At 43.7% G+C, this 24,049-nt stretch overlaps 1 protein-coding gene across 2 annotated transcripts in view; it reads right to left on the minus strand.

The window, feature by feature from the left end:
- DPYSL3 (dihydropyrimidinase like 3) overlaps positions 1–24,049 on the minus strand; it is a 113,964-nt gene that overhangs the window by 64,732 nt on the left and 25,183 nt on the right. Inside the window, exon 1 of one of the 2 annotated variants that reach the window (XM_061189809.1) lies at positions 1,693–1,901. The exons of the other annotated variant lie outside the window; for it this stretch is intronic. Within the exon in view, the coding sequence (XP_061045792.1) occupies positions 1,693–1,731 (39 nt within the window). The 5' untranslated portion in view covers positions 1,732–1,901. Of the gene's footprint in view, positions 1–1,692; positions 1,902–24,049 lie in introns of those variants that run through there. 2 annotated transcript variants of the gene reach the window in all.

Here is a 24,049-nt window from a genome sequence, read left to right on the forward strand (position 1 = left end):
TCTTTGCAAAGACAACTGGCACTGAGAAAATACTGTGTATTACAAAAGACTCACTATGCTTTTACAATAATGTGAAGTCAATGATATCAGGTAGTGGTCAAGGAGAATGGGCTTAAACCCAATGCCTCTACCTGGCGAAAGGATCCCTACCCATCCCAACTCTATCCCCCTGGGGAGTGTTGCTTCCCTAGGACCAAGTGGACAGCAGGTAGGGGTGGGGCACACTTGTGTCCGGTGAAGCTCAGGTGCATGAAAAAGGTAGGGTACTGCCATAGAAATAAACCACTTGACAATAAAGTGCAGTAGAGGCAAGAACAGCTTCCTGGTGCCTGCAGAGGGGAAGGTCCTGCACTGCAATCAGGTTGTTCCAAGCCTAACCCAGCAAGTGCAAACAGACTCATGCCCACAGCAAAACCTAGTGGATCCCGGCAAATGAACTACAGTAGCAGGTACAGCACTGCCCTAGGGCAGCTGCAGAGCCTCCCAGGGGCCAGCTGATCACTTCCTTTGTTCGTCTTGCAAAGATGGAGTAGCCACCCATTCCCCCACTAAACACACACTACACACACACACACACACACCCCATTCACTACAGACAAAGCACAACCGCACTGCTTCGTGCTCAACTAACAAATGACAGTGGGTTTTCTGTTGTTTTTGTCTTGCCCCCTTTTTGAAAATGCCCGTTCCAGCCTGTCCTATGTCCCTTCCATTCGAGGCGTCATTTCAGCGCATCCTGGAGGAATCCCGCACCAGGGCGCGGTATTTTGCCGTGAGAGCTGCTTGCTGGACGCCAGCGAAGATGAGGCTTCTGTACCTGATTATGGCACATCTCCTCTCCACCCCGCCCTAGACGCTCGCCCAGCGCATCTGACACCCGCCGGCCGCGGGAGGCTCGGCTTTGCACACAATGGCAGTTGGACACGGCATGCACACAGCGTGCGCCTGCCACCGCAAACTAAAATCTGCTCTAAAAACTCAGCCTTTTCTTGGGATGAGGGGGAGAAATGACAGGAAAAATGTAAATGCATCAAGGGCAAAAAAAAAGTTGGTCATTCTCACTACAGCCACGTTAGCTGTCCAGTCCGAGTACGATGCACCGAAATATGAACTGGGGTGAATACAAGCAAGGAGTGGCCAAGGTGAAGACGGATGTCCAGAAATCCCATCACCGTCGCGGGGTGGTAGGGTCGGGGGGGGGGCGGGGAGCCACGGGGCTGGAGCTCAGAGAGGGGCGCGGTCGGGCTACCAAGTACCCCTGGGGAAAGGTGTCATCTCTCCATACCCCGCCCCGCCAAAAGGAACCTTCTACAAAAAACACACCTCGCCTGGGGCAGCACACACTGACGACCCAGGCGGCGCGGGGGTCCAGGGAGAGCCGAGACCCCTGTGTTATTTGGGAACTGCTGGGTGGTGGCAAAGGAAGATAAACAATCCAAAGTTCTCCATGCCACTGTTTGGGTTTCCTCTTTGTTTGGTTTTCCCCAAATTCCAGGGTCGCTCCGTCTGGGTGGCGCCCCGCCGCGCCGGCTGGACTGACCACCGCCACACACCACCCCCCCGCCCCGGCCCCGGCCCCGGGCCCCCGTCCCTCCCCGGGTACCAGCCCAGGGAAGCCGGCGGGATCCAAGCCGCCCCCACCCGCGGTGCAGCCGGCCAGGAGCGAGCGAGCCACGGCGGCGTCCGACTCACCGTGATCCGCGGGATGTTCTTCTTGCCTTGGTAGGACATGGTGGCGGCGGTGGCGGCAGCAGCTGCCTCCCTCCCTCCTTCTTCTGCTCCGGCTCGCCCGCGCCTTCCTCAGCGCACAGCGCCCCAAGATCAGGTGGAGCGAATGGTGCGCTGGCCGCGGCCGCCGCCTCCTCCTCTCGCCTCCGCCCCCTCCCCGGCTCCCGCGGCGGCTGCCAGAGACAATAGTAAATCTCCCCGGTCCCCCTTTCACCCCCGACCCCCCCCCCACACACACACCCTCCTCCACTCGCGTTCACGCCCGGGCTTTTTTTTTTTTTTTCCTTTCTTTTGCGGTGCCAGCTGGGACCCCGTAAGACAAGAATGGCTGATCCGCGACTCCTCCCTCTTCTCTCTTATCCCTATTGATTTTCCTCCTTGCATCTGCCTCACCCACTTTTTCTTCCTTTTTTTTTTCTGGTGACTTGCGAGTGCAGCGGAGCCAGCCTGCTCCACCGCCACCAGGGGGCGCGAGGGACTGTTCGGGGCGGGGATGCTGCAGTCCCTGGTGTCGGCGGCAGAGAAGCCCCAGCGTAGCCCTCCTGGCCCGGCCGCAGCCCGGGAAAGCGCCCACACCTCCGACTTGCCCGTGATCCGATTCCCCACCGTCTCCACCCTGGTTTCAGAAAGGAGACGGCTCTGGACTTCCCTCCCGGAACCCGCTCTCCTTCGCCACCGCGCGGGCTGGATGCGACGGCAGCTGCCTTTGTTACCGCGGAGGCCGAGCGCCGCCTCTGCTGGTCGCTGGGTGTGTAAACAGCCGCCGCGACCCCTTAGAAAGCCGAGAACTGGGCTGACTTTGTGCAGCCTGGCCGGCCGCTGCTATCCCGAGACCATGAAAATAGGCATAGAATAGAAAATGCGAAGCAACCCCTCACTCTCGGAGGGCTGCGAGGGGGCACCGTGTCAGCTACCATCAGCCGTTCTCTGTATTGTAAAAATAATTCTCAAAATAATGTTTTAAAGGAACTCCACTGTCTGGCTCTCAGAATCGAAGAAAAAGCATTAACGCTGCTCCGTGAGTAAAGAGTATAAAACACCTGTAGTGCGAAGCCAAACGCCCTGGCACATTACTGCGCAGCCGTGGGTTTTGTGAGCGATCTGGTGTGCGCTGTTCACAATGCCGAGTTTACTTTAGGCAGGGCTGATAGACAGAGATCAATGTGCTATTAGGAGCAAAAACATGACCTTTCGGTGCTGGAATATATTATCCTTTTGCTACCCGCTTCAAATAAACGGCCAAGGGGGGCATGTTTGGAGGAGCCACTGTGGCTCGGGGCTGAGGGATGGTCGGATGGTCTCAGCTCTCCTGAAAAAAATAATCCCAAATATACCACTTGGATAACAACAACAAAAATGGCTTGCTATGCAAAAATTATAAAGCCCTCTCAAGACAAGTCTCCCACGACCACCACACCCCCTTGTGGATCCTAATCCTCCCTAAATAGAAATTCTGTAGATATCACGGAGCATGACTAGGTCTGTGTTAGAGATCTCGAATTCACATTTCTCCAAGGCAGGCCACCGACCACACTTGGGGACATCTCCTCATTAACTTGAAGGCTACCTTTGCAATAGAGAAGCTATATAAAGCATCCACAGAAAGAGGATACAGAATACTCCAGCTTGGGCTTTCCATAAACCTGAAATGAACCAGCCTGGTCACATAATCAAACGGCAGACTAAGCCCCCCTGAAACACTCCTTCTCAAGTGAGTTAATCCAGCGGCTGGTTATTCATGGGTAACTAGACTGAATGCAGTCTTCACAGGAGAAGTCCACAGCATTCTCCACTTTATTTCTGTGATACTCTTGGAGGATGAATGCAAAGCAAAGGTCACCTCCCTGTACTCTTTTGCAAAGCACAGGGGGAAAAAAAAAAAGACTAAAGCGAAAGGCACGCCCTAAACATTTTGCTTTGTTCTTAAAGCTTAAGTGCTGAGACCACTAGCCAAGAGTTGTGAAATTACAAAGCATTCTGGGGATTGGCATGCAAATGAGCAGGATTATATTTAGAACAGAGTAAAAAAGAGAATTAACTACATACTATGCAACCCTGCAGAGGTCTCTCAGAATCTTTCCCATAGTTTTAACTGCTCCAAATTTATTTGAAGGGATCTTGCAAGTTCTTCTTAGGAAAAGCAAAAAATATGTAGGGGACATTTACAATCCTAAAGAAATACCACTGCCTTCCTTTTTTTAATTTCGTGGGTTTGTCGGGTTTTTGTTTCCTTTCTTTGCATCCTAATTATCTCTTCTGTTACTGTCATTATAATCCAGAACACTCTCTACTAAATAGATTTATACCATATTTTTGATCACTTGATGATTTTGTGTGTGTCTGTTGTTTCAAATTACAAGACTTGGTTAATCTCTTTGAGGTCAGGCTTGCATGCAAGAAGCCATGCAGAATAGGACTTGTGATGTGTTTCTCTGGATCAGACTGCTGTGAAAAGCCATGCACAGGAATGCATAATAACCAGCTAATCGGTTCAAGCTGTTGCCATCAGCAGAAATGTACAACAAACAGTATTTTTTCCCTCTTTCATCCCCTTCAATCATCTTTCTCTTTCTTAAATCAAAATCAAGTGTCTAAGATGAGTTTGAAGCAAAAAGCCTTCCTTGGCTGTGCCTTTCTTATTCAAGGAATAAGAAGAAAGGCCGTGATCAACACAGGATGCCTCTGTGTCTGGCCAAGAGAGTGAGGAGTGGAACCGGCATGAATGGTTTCCACAGTAGAATGACTCTGAATGGTTTTCCTTGGATACACAGCAGTACTTGGCTTTAGATATCTCAGGAAACTATGAGAGAGGGAGAGGGAGACACTGAGCAACTTTATGGTCCCAAAGAAACTTAATTTTGGCCACCAAACCTACCACATCCATGGACTTCCCACACCTCAGTCAAGGCTACTTTATTCTAGTTGCTCAGACCAAAGGTTTGGCATCATCCAAACCTTGACTTCTCTCCTTCAGTCCAATCCAATTTGCACTCCACATCCAATCTGTCAGGAACTACTATTGGTTCTGTCTTTTACATATATACACACTATGATCTCTTCTCTCCATCTACAAAGCTTCTCTCTGTGTCCAGCCGCCATCAGCTATCACCTGAACTACTGCAGTAACCTCCTAACTGGGCTCTCTTCTTCACTGTTATTCATTCATTCTCACAATACTCACACAGTATTTACCCTGTGCTACAGATGTGAATAATAATAATAATAATAATATCCCAGATCTCAGGGAGTTTATTTTATACCCTTATTCAAGAGAATACCATCTGTCACCTGTTAGCCCCCTTCTATGCTTTATTTATCTTCACAGTACTTTTTCACCACATAATATATTAATTTATTATTAAGTATTATCTTCCTTCTCATCCCTAGAATGTAAACTCCCTGAGGGCAGGGAATGTGTCTGTTTTATTCACTGCTGGGTCCTGAATGTGTGAAATAGGGCCTTGCCCATAGAAACTGCTCAATTATTATTAGGTGAGTGAATGGAAGAATGTTTCAAACTGTGTCAGAAGAAAGAGATGGAATAAGAACTTTCCTGTAATTAAAGGGCATGTGGTGAGAATCTAGATTTAAGAATATCTATTTTTGCTTCTGTAAGCCTTCTTAGAGTTTCCTGATTCTAGATTTCAGAGCAAGTGAATTCAAGATGGTGAGGAATCACTTTGCTAATAGGATACAATCACAAAATTCCAAGGCAATACATGGGCCAAAGAATGACTCTGTAGAATAGATTTGGTACCTGAGCAGTGATTAGAGAGCTGTGGCTCGAAAGGAGCTGCCATCAAAGTGTAAGAGAAGATCAAAGGCCTTGTGTTAATTTAAAGAACTTCCTTTTTAAAAAAATGAAGGAACTTCCCTGGTGGCGCAGTGGTTAAGAATCCATCTGCCAATGCAGGGGACACGGGTTTGATCCCTGGTCCGCAAAGATCCCACATGTCGCGGAGCAACTAAGCCCAGGCGCCACAACTACTGAGCCTGCGCTCTAGAGCCAGTGAGCCACAACTACTGAACCTGTGTGCCACAACTACTGAAGCCCACGTGCCTAGAGCCCGTGCTCAAGAAGAGAACAAGAGAAGCCACCGTAATGAGAAGCCCGCACACTGCAACGAAGTTGCTCACCGCCAACTAGAGAAAGCCTGCATGCAGCAGCGAAGACCCAACACAGCCAAAAATAAATAAATTAAATTAATTAATTAAAAATGAAAAAAAATGATATTGAGTTCAGAAGGAAAACTGTAGACTAGAATCCAGGATGGTATATACTGTTTAAGGGTCTGGACTTGGGAATAGAGGGACCTCCGCCACATTACAATTCAACCAGCTCCTGTTTCTATGACCTTCAGCAGATTATTTCAACCTTCTGAGCCTTGGTTACCTCACCTCTAAAATGAGCATTATATTACCTACCATACAGTGTTTTTGTGATGATTTATTAGTTCATTCAACTAATATTTATTGAGTACCTATTATGGGTATCTAGGCACGAGGGATACAAATATTTGAATAAAACTGACAAAATCCCTGCCCTCTTGAAGCTTCCATTCTAGAGAAGGCATGAATCAAGAGTAAAATATAGTGTTTTAAAAAGTATATAGTGTTTAAAATGGTGGCAAGTGCATTGGGGATAAATAAAGCAGGGATGGGGAAATGCAAGTCATTCCAGTGTCTTGAGGATGGGCTGAAATTTTCTGTACCAGGGATCACAGAAGGTCTGGTGAGATGGCGGTTGCTTGGACCAAATCGTTAACAGTGGAAGCAGTTCGAAATGGTCAGATATTGGATATGATTCAAGGTTAAGCCAGCAATATTTGCTGATGGATTTGACTGGGGTATGAGAAAAAGAGCAATCAAAGATTACACTAAATATGTCGGCCTGAGCAACTCAAAAGATGAAGGTGAGATAGGGAAAATTGTGGGAGAACTGGGATTGGGGGGGAAAGTCGGAAATATGCTTGTGGACCTTCCTATTAAACATCCAAGTGAAATGTTGAGCAGGCGGGTAGATATTCGAGATTAGAAATCTAAAGGAACAGCTGGGCCAGAGATACAAATTTGGGAGCAGTCAACCTCTAGCTATTATATAAAGGAACAATGCTGGATGAGCTGACCAAGGACGTGAGTGGAGATAGAGCTCTGAGATAAGTAAGCATCCTTAGGGTAAAGAAAGAACCAGAAAAAGCATCAGAGACAGTGGTCAATGAGACAGCGGGGACACCATGAGAGTACAGTATTGTGAAGGTCAAGAAATAAAATTATTTCAAAAAAGAGAAAGTGTTCACATGCTGTTGAAAGGTCAAGGACGATGGGAACTGAGAGTTCATCAGTGCGTGAAATCACCAAGGACCTTGACCAGAGCACATATAAAATGAGTATCTTCATACCCACCTCACAGTGGGGTTTTTTTGTGTATGTGTAAGCAAGTATTAAATTATTCTGGTAAGATTTACTGCGTACCTACCATGTGTGTATGTGTGCCAGAGCAGTCTCAATGAAGTTGTGGAGCTGAAATCTGATTGGAGCGTTTCCAAAAGAAAATCAAAGTGGAAACTGGAAACACCTAATACAGGCAACTCTTTCAAGGAGTTTTTTGTAAACGGGGACAAGGATATGGAGAAGTAACTAGCAGAGAAAGTAGAATCTAATATGCTTATGCCAACGGGGCTGATTCAGAAAGAAGAGGAAACTTCACGATGCAGGAGAGAAATGGAACAACTGCTGTCGGGGTTCTTGAATAGACAACACAGGTGACATCTAGTGTTCAAATGGAGGGCTTCCCCTTAGCCAGGAGCAAGGACCGTTCCTCCACGAGTAACTAAGGGGAAGAGTATACCGGCACAGAGACAGGCAGCTAGGTAAATTTCATGGTGGGAGTTTATGGCAGTTCTCTTCTGACTGTGTCTGTTTTCTCTGCCATCAGCTAAGACAGTCTGTGAGAGAAGGTACTGAAAGTTAAGAGGGGAGAGGAGCTGGTATAGAGTCAGTTTTTAGGAGATTAAAGGGGCTAGGGAAATACCGTGTGATTCCCTGGCAGCACTAAGGATTCCCCTCAGGTAGCGGCCATAAATTTAAAGAGAGACCCGTAAGCATGGTGTGGCTACGCCTCCAGCCATGTACAGCTGTATACATGCAGGCATGGAGTAGGCAGCGTGTGGACTTTGACAAGGGTTTTGCTAGATGAGTGCTGAGAAGGGAGAAAGAAACTCAAGGGAATTGAGGATAAACCATGGGATCTAAGCTGGTTAAGAGGGAAGGGAGGGCACAAGTGTATATGGGGGTAAAGGACACTGAACATATTGAAGATTAAATAAGATGATTCACGTAAAGCTCTTAGCACAAAGTTAATTAGACGGCAGCTATTCCTACCGTTATCTTTAATGTTCTGATTATTATTTGCTGAACTCGTTTGTGTCCAGGACTATGTCTTATTTATCTTGGTAGTCTCCAGCTCTTTTATAAAGCTTGGAATAGAGTAGAATCAATGGGGGAAAATTAATTGAATAGAGGGGAAAGTCAAGAATATTCTGTCTTCCTTTTAACCTCCAAAATATCTCAAATAAGTGCTTAGTAATTCACACAGTTTTGACTATTAAAAATACTTTCTGGGGCTTCCCTGGTGGCACAGTGGTTGAGAATCTGCCTGCCAATGCAGGGGACACGGGTTCGAGCCCTGGTCTGGGAAGATCCCACATGCCGTGGAGCAACTGGGCCCGTGAGCCACAACTACTGAGCCTGCGCGTCTGGAGCCCGTGTGCCACAACAGGAGAGGCCGCGATAGTGAGAGGCCCGCGCACCGCAAAGAAGGGTGGCCCCCGCTCGCCACAACTAGAGAAAGCCCTTGCACAGAAACGAAGACCCAACACAGCTAAAAATAAAAAATACATAAATTAAAAAAAAAAAAACTTTCTACTTTTTAAAAACAAATTTATACTTTGCTATATTAATATGGGTAAACGTTTCCCCCAGTCCTGATTTGAAGGATGAAGAAAAACATAGTCCCAAAACAAATACGGAAGAGTTTTGAAGGGGCAAAAGACATATACCAGGCTTTTGTGAAATATATAGGCTATTCTAATGTGAATAAACATTTAATCTCAGAACTTCCCATTAAGTCATTTGGGTCCATTAATTTGACCTACATTTCAAACAAAGGAAATCCTAGTCGTGTACTTCCAGTGTCACAGAATGAAAATCAAAGTGGTGATTCACCTGCTATTATTAGATGTTTACATATTAAATACACAGAAATAACCTGACAAACAATCCTACCCTTGAAACACATAAGCCAAAAAAAGAAAAAAAATATGATAGCCACAGGAAAGTATTCCCATGGACTTATTCCAAAATCAAACTTACATCAGCATGAGCAAGGTAGGCAATCCTACTTCTTCCTGGATGGGCATTCTCATTAATTTCCTCAGTAGAGAATGATTCTGCAGGCCACTGGCCTTCTCCGCACAAAGCCTGGGAGGCCTCTTCAGGTTTTAAAGACAACTTAGTCCTGGAAATACTTTTACAGCACATTTACATCAAAGGCTGTCCATTCTGAGCCTCGCCTGGGGCAGGAAAGAGCTCTGCAGCAGATCCAGGATGCAAGTGCAAACAGCCCTGCCACTTTAGCCATAAGACCCAATAAACTCTACAGCACTGGAGGTATTTGTGGTGGGAAAAGCCACCATGTGAAGGTTATGCAGTCCCAACAGAAGTATCACAATTTACACTCTTAGGGCTCTGGAGTAAGAAAAATTATGCACTATTTGAAAAATAGGTCCTTGAGTGCTATTGGACCCTGGTAGAGATGGAGGGCTTGACCAGGGTCATGAAGTGGCCAGAAATGTCCATTCTGAGCTGGGTTCTATCAGACCCACCAAGTCACAAGACCAAGTTGGCCAAGCAGCAATTGATCATGAGAAGGGCTGAAGGGCACAAGTAAACTACCTGAGCAGGTGGCCCCGTCTCCCATGTCATCCACTGCTGCTCTAGTACCCTTCTGTCAGCACACACCTGTGGCCCTGAGGATCGGCTGGTGGAGGAGGAAAACACCTGAGCCTGATTTCTAGATGGCATGGCTCGGCATCTAGATCACATTGAAAACAGACCATGGCCACTTGACAGTCCCACCCAGGGGTGGTGTTGAAAGACAATAGTGAAGAGATCTCTTCCCAAATGTCCAGAGTTTCAGGCTAGTCATCCACTTTGGAAAGAACAGTGACTCAAGATTATACATAATGTTGAAGTATTCCTAGGTGGTAAGGGGAAAGATTAAAGATCAAGGAAAAGGTGGCCTTAGCTAGCAGCACATGGTAGACCAGGGGAGTGGGCATAAAGAATGAAGATATATGTATTGTATTTTAATGCCCTCCAGAGAGCATCCATCACGGAAGAGGCACTAAACGATGAGGCAGACAAAATGACTCAGTCAGCTGACAGCAGCCACCCTCCATCATCAACCACCCCAGTGTTGGCTCAATGGGCACATGGATGGAGTAGACAAGACATGGTGACAGGGATAGAGGCCATCCAGGGAACCAATACCCAGTCACCAGTGCTGATCCAGCTACTGGTGCCGTCAAACACCCATCCTGCCAGCAACACAGAGCAACACTTCCTCCCCAAGATGGCACCATCCCTCAAAGATACACACAGCCACTTGTGTAGACGATGTTAGACCCCTTTCACACTGGAAAGCACAGTGATGCATTTTTACAGAAACAAACACATATTCTAGATATGGATTTGCATCTTCTGTTGCTGTGGCCTCAGTCAACCCTATTTGAGGGCTTAAGGAGTGTTTGAGGCACTGGCATGGATCCACATAGCATCACATCAGACCAAGGGGCTTGTTTAACAGCAAGTAAGATGCAAGAAAGGCCACATGACTGTGGGATCCACTAGTTCTATCAAATACCGCATCACCCTGAACCTGCCAACCTGAGCAAGGCGGAATGGCCTACCGAAGGCACAACTGAAGCACCATTTCAGAGACGACTCCTTGCAAGGATAAGGCACCACCCTCCAGGATGCACTGTGCATTGTAAATCAGTGCCCTTTATATGGTGCTGTGTCTCCAAAAGAAGAACACATGGATCCCAGAAACAAGGGGAAGAAGCAGGAGTGACCCCTCTTACCTTCACTGCCAGGGACCCAATTGGGAAATATGCATTTCCCATCCCTGCAGCTCTGGGTTGTTTAGTGTCTTTTCCCCAAAGGGCAAGTGCTTCTACCAGGGGGCCCAGCAAGAACTCTGCTGAACTACAAATTACAGCTGTTACAGGGCACCCTGGGCTCTTTGTACTCAGGGACCAAACAGGCAAGAAGAAGAGTTGGTATCCTTCTTGGTAGGACCGTGATGAGCAGGAGGAGATAGGGCTGCTATTGCACAACGGGGGCAGGAAGGGGTATGTCGGACACGCTTATGATCCACAGGGGTTCTTTCAGGCACAGCCCTGCCTGATCTTCATGGTAAACGAACAAGTACACCAGCTGCAACCTGAGATGGACATGGTGACGGGGGTCTCTTACCCCTCAGAGATGCAGGTCCATGTTCCAACACCAAGTACACCACCTGGACCAGCAGAGGAGTTAGCTAAGAATGAAGGGAATCTAGAATGGTTAGAAGACGACATTAATGAGTACTATCGTGGCCCTAAGAGCAGCTGTGGTAAAGAGGTCCTGAGACCCCCAAGAGAAGAGGCACACACAGATCCTGGAGTTTTTGCTCCCAGAAATTACACAAGGAGGTCAATCTGAGCAGAGCAAGGAGGGGTCTGCATAGACACAAGAATCTCCACCCAGCCCCCAGTTCAGAGCGGAGGGACTCAGCCCCTCAGGTGCTCTCAGCCCCTTCCTGGAAACTGCCCTTGTCTAAGGTACCCACTCCCGCAAGGGCAGCCTGATCCAGTAATTGCTAATGTGAGCATATAAAGGCCTGGCCTCCCAGGTACAAAAGGGCAACAACTCTAATGGATTATCCCAGTTTCAGACCTATAAGGTCAACTGAAGCCTTTGTTAAGACCACATCACAGCTCAACTTCCCTCTCTGCCCAATCCTTCCTTTCCCTTCCCTTCCACAGATGTTGAGCCTAAGCACACTCCCTAATACGCTTCCTGCATCTTATTCTTCTCAGAATCTGCTTCCCGGGAAACCCAACCTGCAACAGTGAGGCTGGTATTAAATGAAGATTTATGTGGAGTGACATTTTTTATTTAGCCAATATTTTTAAATGTATAGATTTCATATTCAAATTTAGATTTCTTTAAAAATCGGAAAACTTGGCAATTCTGGGCTCGTAGATACACAGTGGTGCCCGTCAGCTACAGCTGAAGACTGGCTGCCCTTTGACACAAACATGCATATCCCAATTAGCTATAATGTCTGCTGGTTCCTCTTCCTTCACGTAGGGTTGGCTTCCATGTTTTTATGCCACCTGCCTGGCTTAGAGTCACCTGAATTTCTGATATCCGACCACTTGGAGACTGAGTTACTTAGGCATTATGGAACAGGAACTCGGTGTCTCAAAGGTGAGGGTTGTTCTTTCCCGAAGCAGACATTGGTGCCTATTCAGAACTGAGGCAACAGTGAGTTATCTCTGGGGAGCAACCTCCACCCCAGCCCACCCTCACTCCACCCTCTCTCCACCCGCACTGGGCCCTAAACCACAAGATTGAATCCTGGAACTGCCCAACCCTCTGCTAAAAGCCAGTTTGACAGCATGGGCTGGAGCCGCTGGATCTATGGTCACATGCAATCAGTTTCACCTTTGGGCTGAATGGAAACACATGTGATTGGATTCAGATCTCCCTGGGCCCAGCACAACAGTTCACCCCCAGATGAGGGATGTGAGACTCACGCTTGGATGGAGGCTCAAAATAGCAAGCCAACCCCCAAGTGCAAGGCTGCAACCCCAGTTTATATTTTCCAGGTTTCCCATCCGCCTCCAGGAAGGGACTTTGGCTGCATGTCTTTTTTTTTCCCCTCTGGTTTCCTGTACTCAGCTGTAGCAAAGGCTCCAGGGCCATAGGGCCTCATCAGCCTCTGGCTCCTTATCTTTTCAGACAAATAGGAATGGCAGAGACATATGCCTGAGGGTCTAGTGACAGGTTTTTCTGAGCAAATTCCCAAAGGAACAGTGGAGTGGAAAACAGGCTCCCCCAACACATCACTGGTATGTCAACGAATAAGCGCTTCTTAGTTGGACGGGTCACCTGTGTGCACTGATCCCAAGTGAAACCCTGGATTTCTGACCTCAAGACAAATGCTGACCTGGCCCCAGGCAGAGTGCTTGTTCACTTTTGAAGGTCCAGGTACTCATTTTTTTATTGGAGACAGTGAACATAAGAGGCAGGAACCAGAGACTGAAATAGAGAAAAACGTAGGTTTTCCAAATTCATTTCAAATTAGCTGACTTTGGAATTAGCCTGAAAAACTTCTAAGCTTGCCTCATCTGTAAAATGGGTCAGTAGAAGAGCTGAGTGGATATGCTGACACATACATGTTCTTTCAAACATGAAAGAACAGGTCTGATAAAACAAACAGATGAGTTGATTCATTTAAAAGAAGTTGCTGGTGTGTATCTTTATGGCATAGAGTGATTAAAAGAACAGGTTTTGGAGTCCCTGTGACAGTGAGTGGGTAAAAAATGGAGAAGCCCTGACCAACCTAGGCCCCAGTCAAATTCTACTCTTGCTTCCCTGCTGTAATCATAACCAAAGTTGATACGGACTGTCTGAATTTACAGTACAATATACTGAGCATCTTCCAAAAAGATATGTATAATTAATACATATTTTTAAAAGTAACCAAGTCCTGTTTTCATGACTTCATAGCCACAAATAATTTCCAATGACCTCCAAAAACCCCAAAGTATTGCTGACAAGAGAGATGAACACATTTTGTTATTGACACTTGCCTAGTTTATACATTTCCTGGGAATTCTGTATAGTAAGAGAGAAAGTAATATATAACAAGATGCTGGTTAGTAGAATAATGGTTCTGTTGTAAGCTAATGCCACTGTGGAAAACAATTATTATAAACAGCCGCATATCTTTGACTCAGCTTTAATTAAAATTAAAGTTAAGATTGGGGCCACTCTCTTTTTTCTAAGCAGGAGCCCGGGAAATCACTTGTAGGGGTAGCTTTAAAGGAAACAGTTACTGAATATTTACACATTTACTAAACAATTTAAGGTGAATCTGTATTTAGTCTCTATTTTGTCGGCATAAAGTTGAGTTTCTCTCTAAATCCCTAAAGCTTCTGTAATGTTTTAATGCAAGGTCTCCTCACTTAAAACCTCGGGACTATGAAAGGTTCTCATGGGAAACTACTTTATCACAAAGTTTGCTGTAAGAGATCCTACTCAGATAAAGGTAGAAACTATGTTTGCCACAGAAGGCTGATTTGACTCATTCACTTTGTGATGACAAATTTACTACGGTCTTGCTAACTGACTTCTCATTAACTAGTATAAAAAGATGGTAAAGGCTCTTAGAAGTAAGGACAGTACGAATGACACTCATATGACATTTTTTTTCAAGTAAAATAGAAAGTAACTAGCCCATGAACTTGAGAACACAAGATAGGCTATTTTCCATGACAACATCCATACAAGAGAAAAATACCTGAGGCAGCCACCTGCCCACCACCAGGGACAGAGTGAGGGACTGGCTCGTCCTCCTCCCCTGCCAAAACTCCTATGACCACTGGGCCCCCCTCAAACTAACATCACCCTGGGAGCCTGGCCTGCGCCCCCCTCCCCTGCACCCTGGAGCCGTCTGCCTGATGCCAGCAGTAGATTCTCCTTCCCCAGCAACGCAGGTCTCTGCACCCTGATGGCTGCTGGAGGGTGGTGTCCATAAACCTTCTTGACTGATCCCCGGGGCCGCTGGCTTTCCTCCCCACTTGGCAAGAATCCACTGTTACCCTGATAATGCCCAAGTGGGCACACAGAGAGCCCACTATGGAGCTCAGAAATGGAATCCAACTCTGCTACTCACACAGATTGCAATTCTAAGCCATGTGGTGCCTGCTAACAATGGTGCCCCTGGACAAGTTCGTTTAAACTCACTTTCCTCCTCTGTAAAATGGGCTAATATGGTTAACTGATATGGTATGAGTGTTAGGTGAAATAATGGACAGTACCTGATATTCTGTGAATGCTTCAAGAAACTGGATGGATTGACCTGATTAATTAAAATACTGCATGATGTGGCCCAGGGTACAGAGTGTTATTGAGTGCACCCAGTCCAAAGAAAGCCGAACAAATTCTGTAGGTATGTATTTTGGCACATTTTTTCCCGGGGAGGGCGAGTGTCTAGTTTTCTTCAGATTCTCCAAAGCGTGCATGAGCCTGAAAAGATCAAGCATTCTCATCACTGATGCGACACCGCCTCCCAGTCCTTATCTCTAGCCAGACCTCCTCTCTCGGTGTCAAGCTCATACATCCAGTAGCACAAGGGGTGTCTCCACCTGAAGCCACAGGCACCTGTACCCCACTGTGGTGGGCTCTGTGGTGCACCACCCAGATCCCCCTTAGGGAGGAAAGGGCTTATGATCCCAGCTACGCAAGTGCCACCAGCAGAGGCTCTCATCTGTCAGCCACCTTTGCATGTTGCTTCAGCTAAGGAGGTCCACTTTGCCCCAGATGACATTGCCTTGGGGGGTGGCGCACATCCAATGATACCAATGACTCAGGTCAGATCTGAAGGTTCGTCCTCTCTCCAGACCTCCTGGTAGGGCCAGCTGTGATTTCTGTTGAGGCTACATTTTCCTTCTACTCAATTTCTGCTTCCTTTTCCCCTTCCTTCCCATCCACTGGTGTTGATCTCAAGAGCATCCCATAGAAAACCTTCTGCATGTTAATCTTGTCTTATGATCTGATTCCTAGGGAAACTGGAACACTCAACATGTCTCAGATAGGTTCCAGAACCTTCTGTACTTTCTCCAACGCTTTGCACCTCAGTGGGTGATACCTCGTTTCACCTGGTCTTTAGCCAGAAACCTGAGCCTTAGTCCTTGGTGCTTTTGTACTGCCTGCTTCCCCTGCCTGGATCAACCTCACCCAGTTTGGGTCCTTCTCATCATTCTGCTCTCATCTTAAATGTCATTTACCTGTATGGGAGTCTCCAATCATTCCCCAGTCCTCTCAAGTAAAAGTCTACGATTCTTAATATGATGAAGAAAACTTCCCATACTAGGCTTCTCCTCATCTCTGTGGCTTCATCTCTCTTAACTCCTTACTGTACTTTATGTTCCAATAACCCTAGGAACCAGGCATTTCTTTCACATCACGTTGTTTCCTGCCTCCAAGTGCTTGCCCATGTCATACCTTCTGCTGAAACGATCATCCCCCTTCTTAACTTGGGAATCTCCAAACAATCTTTTATGACTCAACTCAGGCACTATTTTCTCCAGAAAGCTTTCCCTGACACCCATCCAGTGATCCCTGGTGCTTCCCTGAGTCTCTGCCAACTTCCAGCACCGCGCTTATAGCGTATGTTATGATTATCTGTTTTGTTGGCCATCTTCCTCGGGCTCCTTGAGGGGATGGCTCTGTTTATTCATTACTGTATCCCAGTGCCAGCACAGTGCCCTAGCACATAGATAAAGGCACTTATGAGATGTGTGTTAAATGATGGCCTTGGATGAACACGTACCAACATACACATATACATACATGCACGCATGCATACACGTACGTATGTGCACACACATACGTACACAAACAACCTCATACCAAATGTAAACCCACCTTGGAGCAGAATCCTGAAGGACTAATGGGTTGGTTGAGGTGGAAAAAGTTTTGGATGGGCTCATTTGCATGTTAACAGGATATCAATTCAGTTGACTCAGTGAAAACATCTTGTTAAAAAGTTAAAGATAATCTCAATAAAACAATTTTTTAAAATGGGGCTGGAGGGGACTGCATTAAAAAGATTCAAGTGTAGGTATCCAGCCAGGCTGGAATCAGGATCTGTCAGCCAACATCTCTTTTCCCCTCTAAGGCCTCACGGACATTCACTGTTAACATTAGCTACCTCCTTTCTCTAAACATTCATTACTCCATATTTCTTTGTTCTAATCACACTGAGAGAATAAAGGGAGTATCTCTTGGTTCTAATTCCCAACTGGAAGGAACTGGCTCTGCTTGAGCCAGGTGTTACCCTACAATCTAATCACCTATGGAGACGGAATGGGGGAATCATGACATAAACATGGCTGCAAGGAGCCTACCCATGTGGACGTAGAGGCCATAATGAGCTTGGCACAACTCAAAAGACATCTAGTGATTCCTACTTGCAGTCTACACAAAAGGGGCTGATGAGGGTGCACGGAAGCTCATACTTCATTACCAAGGAAAAGAAGAAAATGACGAGTCAGCTTTAAGATAGGAACTAACAAGAGCACAAGAGAAGAGCCTGAGATAAGTTTTGCAATGGCGATCCTTGAAAACGTAAATTTGCCTGCTTGCCATATGCTAATAAGTGTTCACAGTCCGGACGTCACACGCATCTGCGTCAAGGTCTCTCCCTCTCCCCCCACCACCTCTCGGGCCTCTTGGTCTCTGTCTTTGATTGTCTATTTGCACTAACTTCATTCTTTTTTCAGATCTTCAAAGAGATCAATTCCATGAGACCATAAGCAATCTACCCACTCAGTCCTACAGGTAAAACACACGAGACTAGAGAAGGCATATGGTTTGCCCACCCGGAACCCTGCAGTTAGTGACACCGTTAGTGTAGGGTTCTGACTCCTAATGCAGAGATCCACCATCCATTACCTACTGCCTCACTTCATCCTGGAAATACAGGACTGTGGGGCAGAGTGGGGTTCATCCCCTGTTCAGAGCTTCAGTCACACTAAGCTCAGTCTCAGATGAAATAAAATTGGGCACAACATCAGAAAGAGATGGGTAAATGCTGAGCCAGAAACAGTTACTATTCTGAGATCCAAGACGTCATGACAAGGTGTTGTCGTGAAAAGAGAAAAAAAAAATAAGGAGTCAAGAGATCCACGTTTTAACCAAGTCTATTTTATGAACAAATTGTTTGACTTTAAGCAACTCACTTAACCTCTCCTCATCTCTTTAATGGAGAATAAATTATTTGCTTCCAACCTCTTTGGGCTGATAATCAAATGAGATAATGGAAATGCCCTTGTTTGAAAAAAATGCTCTCCAAAAGGCTATCTGAACACCAGGCCTTCATATTATTTTTCCATCATGTCTCAAACATATCCAAAATTGATATCCGCTCAAAGTCCATTTACCATTGTTGCTTTCCAAGTATGACCCTTCCTTTATGTACCTCTCTGTTTTTCAAATTATGTATTTCTCCAGATGCATGTTTCTACTTTCCCAGGCTGATCTCATTTGTTCATTTCCTGTCCATACTTCTAATCTCTCTAGGTTGCTCTGTACTATGTCTCTTCCTCACTAGTGTCTCTAACACCATCCTATTTACCCTCATCTGAAGATATAATTGCCATAATAGGTTTACAGCCTCTCTCCAAGCCATTAATAACAATGCAAAATGAAATGTGTCTGAAGCCCATCTCTCCAGCATCCTCCTGGAAATTGCAGCATGCCATTTTTCATTCTTGGGTTTTTCAGCCAGTTTTGAGGTCATTTCTCACAGTTCAGAGAACTTCCTAACCCAACCCAAGACCGTTTGGTTTTGTTTTTTAATCATATGGGAACCAGACCTTGTTTCTCCTGCTCCTGTTTATTATTATTTTATACTAAATAAAATAAAGGACAATAAGATAAGTTATAACATGCCAACACATGAAGCCAGGCACTTAAAGCCCTGAGAATCAATTAGTGGGTTCCTATCCAAAGACCTCCTGTCTCACAACAATGCGAGTGTTCACTGGGATTCTGCCCCTGCGTTGATCCAGAAATCAGGAAGACCTAAGTCTTCCGACTGGAATTCCAAACCCTTGTTGTTTCTTTCCAGGGGAAACCTGCAGCCAAGTTCCTCCATAAACCTGAAGAATGGGAGGTATAATCTTTGAGGCTCACTGCAAAGAAACAGTTTCTCTTTATGGTTTTTCTCAATAAATTTGCTGACATTATAGTCCCGTCTTTGCTACCACTACAACACTTGGCAGTTTCTAAAGAAAAAGGAGTTTAAAGAAGACAGAGAAAGAACACAGAGACTAATCCACGGGTGAATAAACTTGAGAAATGGTTTCGCTGTCATATTATTGCAAACAATTTTCTTCTTGGCATGGAATTCTTTTTTTGTTTCTGTTTTGTTTTTTAATTGAGTCTGGCAGTGGGTGCTTTGCCTTCTTCGAACCTTTAGGATCTATCTCTTCACTTCTTCCTGAGCGCTTCTGGCCATGGGCTTTCCCACCAGCACTTCTGTTTTTTTGCACTTTAACTTTGATTCAAGCTCCAAACAGTTGGAAATCCAGGATGAACAAAACCTCTTTCTGAACTCCCAGAAGGATATCCAAATTTTGTCAAAATTTAAAATATTAAATTTAAATATAAAATTTAAAATATTAAGCATATTTTAAACACCAACAACCTTAGACATGCTAAATTTTAGTTTCTGAATAAAGCGGAGAGAAAAGCTTCAAGGACCTAAATACCCTAAGTTAATTGCAGAGTCTAAAGAAAAGTCTAATTTAAATTAATTCCTTTCATCTGTGAAAGTAGAAAAACATGAACTTGGGGCACAGACCTGGTTTGCTAGCTTGGTTACATCAAATACTTGCTTTATGAAACTGGGAAATTTTCTTAAGCTTTTTGAGTCTGTTTCCTCTTCTATTACATGGCGATAATACTACTCCCGTCGTGGAGCAATGTTTGGATTAAATGTGCATAACAGAGGCTAGTAAATACAGTGTCTGGTGCATAGTAGGTGATCAGTAAACATCAGCTGCTTCCCTTGTCCGCCTATATATACAATGGGAAAATATGTCATCTTTTATTAATACACATGGCTCACTTTCTCATAATACTGTTACTAGGCTGTCACGAACTGGTAAGGGGAAAATGCCTTTTCATGAATTTAATATGAGGATGATGATACTAGGCAGGCAGCATTCTAAATGCTTTTATATGCATTATTTCATTTAATCCTCACAAAGGAAGGTAATATTACTACAGAAAAGGATGCAGATGTTGAGAATGGTTAAGTGACATGCTAGTTGTTAGATGGGTCAGGAGTTGACGTGTATCCTGTAAAGCATTACATGTAATGCCTGCCACATCGTCAATTCTTAATCAATACTAGAAATTTAGTGAAGGAATAAGTTTTTTTTGTAATACAATTAGATCCCTTCTTGTAATATCCTTTTTTTTTTTAACCATCTTTATTGAGCTCTAACTCACATACCATAATGGTCACCATTTAAAGTAACCAATTCAATGGTTTTTTAGTATGTTCAGAGTTGTACAAACATCACCACAATCTAAGTGGTGAACGTTTTCATCACCAGACACGTCCTTTATTTTTTAAAATCTGGATTTTCAGAGGTTTCTTAAAGGAGATAATATCATATCAAAAATGGCAGTTCTCTCATACATTGTTGGTTGGGGAATGTACAGCCACTCCAGAAAATAATTGGGTAGCTTCCTATAAGACTAAATATGTAATACATAATACTGCATGTCAGCTACATTTCAATTTTTTTTAAAAAAAGACTAAACATGCATTAACTATTCAACTTAGCAACTGTACTTTTGGGCATTTGTCCCCCAAAAATGAAAACTTACATTTCCATAAAAACTTGTATGGGAATGTTCATAGCAGTCCTATTCCCAAGAGCCAAAAAGTAAAAACAACCCAAATGTCCTTCAACAGGTGAATGGACGAATAAAGTCTGGTACATCCACACGATGCAATACTACTCATCAATTAAAAGGGTCAAATTATTGATAGGTGAAAAACTAGGATGTATCTTAAGGGAATTATGCTTAATGAACAAAAATAACTTCACAAAGTGACATACTATGTAATTCCACTTATATAATGCTCTGAAATTGACAAAACTGTAGAGATGGAAAACAGTAGTCAGTAGTTGCCAGGGGACAGGGATGAGGTAGGTAGACAATAAAGTGGTAGCATGAGGGGGTTCCTTTGTAGTGATGGAACAATTCTGTATTTTGCATCATGATGGTTATATGAATATGCATGGAATAAAACTGCATAGAACTATACACACACACGATGACCAAGTTGTGTCAAGCCTAAGGGCTATCTCAAAATCATACATGTACCAGTTTTCAGGTCTGGGTATCTTCTTTAAAACTCATTTTGACTTTCCTTTTGAAATGCCATTATTTTCATTTTTTATTTTGAAATGATTATAAGTTTACAGGAAGTTGCAAAAATGGTACAGAGAGTTCTTTGAACACTTCACGCAGCTTTTGTCAATGGTCACATCTTACATAACAGAAGTACAATACCAAGACCAGAAAACTAACATGGGTACATCTGTCGTCATTGTTAAAGACCTGACAGAAAGATCTAAATCACAAAACAAATTGCTCAAAATGGAAAATTATTCAAGGGAATGGAAAGAACACCTGGAACAAACAGATGAAAGCAGAGCCTCAAAGCTGGTTTATAAATATAAGCTAAATTAAAGAATAAGTAAAAGATTCCTTAGGAAGGGTGGAAATATCCAAGTAATTAGAAACTACAGAAGAAATCCCACAACAAGGATTGTCTTAACATGTTATCATAATGAGGAAGATGACTCAAACTCTTGAAAACACTCCTAAAGGTTTTAGACAGGAAAATTATAGTGAAAAAAATCTGAAGTTAATTTATTTGGATTAAAACCATGAATACAAAGTAGCTTGGACACAAAGTAGGACAAATGAACACATCCTCAGAAATAAATATACAATTACTATACTGCTTCTGCAGATAATAACAGTAATAATAATGATAAGAAGTACAATTATTAAATGCTATGTGTCCAAGAACTTTCCTAGGGACTTCCCTGGTGGTCCAGTGGTTAAGACTCCCCGCTCCCACTGCAAGGGGCCCGGATTCAATCCCTGGTTCGGGAACTAGACCTCACATGCTGCAAATAAGAGCTCGCATGACACAACTAAGACCCCACATGCCGCAACTAACATCCCGCATGACACAACGAAGACCCCGCATGCCGCCAACTAAGACCTGATGCAGCCAAATAAATAAATATTAAAAAAAAAAGAACTTTCCCAAATGTTTTACATCTTTTTCATAATTCTCATAACAACCTGCTAAGATTGATACTATTATCATGGCCCTTTTTACAATGACAGAACTGAGGCACAATGAATGTGTATAACTTGATCAAACTCATATAGCAAGTAAGTGGTGGACCTAGACCTGAAATTGATATAGATACAAATGGTCATAAATCCCATTTTGAAATGCAAAATTAAATAAAGGATATGAATTAATCTATAATTTTAGCATGGAAAATTAATCCCTAATACCAATTAGTCCCTCGATCACCTAACAAAGGGAGAAACAAATTGATTTTATTGAATATTAGAATTAGCCAAAGCTTTCTGTTATCCAGGGTCCAATCAGAGGACAATTTTTTATGACTATAAAATAATTGATGTTCATAATGATGAGAAGAGCAATATGATAGATTAGACAAACTAACATTTCCAACACAAAATATAAATGCATAGTTAGGGGCAAAAAAACATGAGAACTGAAAACAGAAGTAAGCAGAAGAGCTGATACTTTGGCTGCCTTATGGGAATTTGCCCATCTTGGTAACCAAGGGTCTGGGTTTTAAAGCTCTGGAAGGACAAGAAATGAGGCCGTTTGGTCCTCACCAAAGAGGGAGAGACTGGAACAGAGACCGACCCCCCCCCCCCACATAAATTTTCCATGAAGAAAGTAAACTAGGAAAATCTTCTTATTAAAAAGGATGATGACATGGAGCTTTTTTGCCTTGGCCCATGCTTTTGATGGGATATTGTGGGCGAGTCTCCTCAGAATTTGTCACAATGGGAGGATGCTCACACAGGTTTAGATTTTATTTTAAACCAGTAGGAATTCTTAAAGTGGGATATTAACATTAAAAATGATCCTGGCAAAGAAAGCACTGGGGTATCTGGCAAAAGCAAAACCACTCAAAAAGAGATATCCTAGACCCAGGTTCATTAGACTCTTTCAGAAAAGACATTACCTAACATGAACTCACAGTTAGAAATTACAAAACACATAAGAAAATAATGTACCATGAGCAAGATTTAGCAAACACAATAAGTTTACAGACAACCGAAAACTTCATATAGAACAATCAGATACAATAAAATCAATATGTTTAAACTGATGAAATTCCCAGTAAAAATAATAGATAAGTACAGGAACAGAATCAGACACTATCAAAACAGAAAATGCAAATTTTAAAAAGGAGAAAGGGAATATATCTTCTGGAAATGAAAAAATAGCCAATGAAATTAATAATAGACAGTTAGCCAGCAGATTAAATACATCTGAAGAGAAAGTTTGTGAGCTGGAATGTAAATATGATCAAATAACTCTAATTGTGGTGAAGAACGAAAAGAAGTGGAAAATGTAACAGAGAGATTAAGAAACCTAGACATTAGTGAGATGGTTCAACATAATTAATAGGCATTTCAGATAGGAATGGAGAGAGGCTACTCTCCACGGATAATGGCTAAGACATTTCCAGAACTGCTGAAAGACATGAATCCTCAGATTCAAAAATATGTTGCGTTCAGAGGAGAAAAGTCTTTACTAAAATCACAGAACTCAAAGTCAAAGATGCTAAAGGCAAGCAGAGAGAAAGAAAGATGATCTACAAAAGAACTTAGATTCTGAAACCATAAGATTTTGAAAGTTTCCTGACATCTTTAAAGAAATATCAAACTCCACCCAGTACAAGGTGAATGTTTTAGCATATGTTATTTATTCCTATTCTCAGTGACCCATGCAAGTCACGTGTGGAAATGATAACAGTCTTCCCTTTGGATGTAGTATACAGTTTTTCAAAATCTCTACCACATGATGAGATTAGTCTTAAGAATGTGATCTTGGGCTCTGGAGTCAGATGGCAGAGATTCTAACCCTGACCCCTCCCACTAGAAGCTCTCTCTGACTTTGTGCAAGTTATTTAGTCTCTCTGTTTCATTTCATGTATCTATAAAATGGTAGCACTCATAGCTTATTATAATGTTTTCAGTTTTAAGTGAAATGATTCATGTAAAATGCTTAAAAAACTGCCTGGAATACAAGAAACACTCAATGAATATTACCTAGCATTATCTTATTACCATATTTCATTTGCTCTTCATAATAGTACTGCAGTGG

This window comes from Eubalaena glacialis, chromosome 4 (genome assembly GCF_028564815.1).
Source record: "Eubalaena glacialis isolate mEubGla1 chromosome 4, mEubGla1.1.hap2.+ XY, whole genome shotgun sequence".
In the NCBI taxonomy this organism is placed as follows: domain Eukaryota; kingdom Metazoa; phylum Chordata; class Mammalia; order Artiodactyla; family Balaenidae; genus Eubalaena; species Eubalaena glacialis.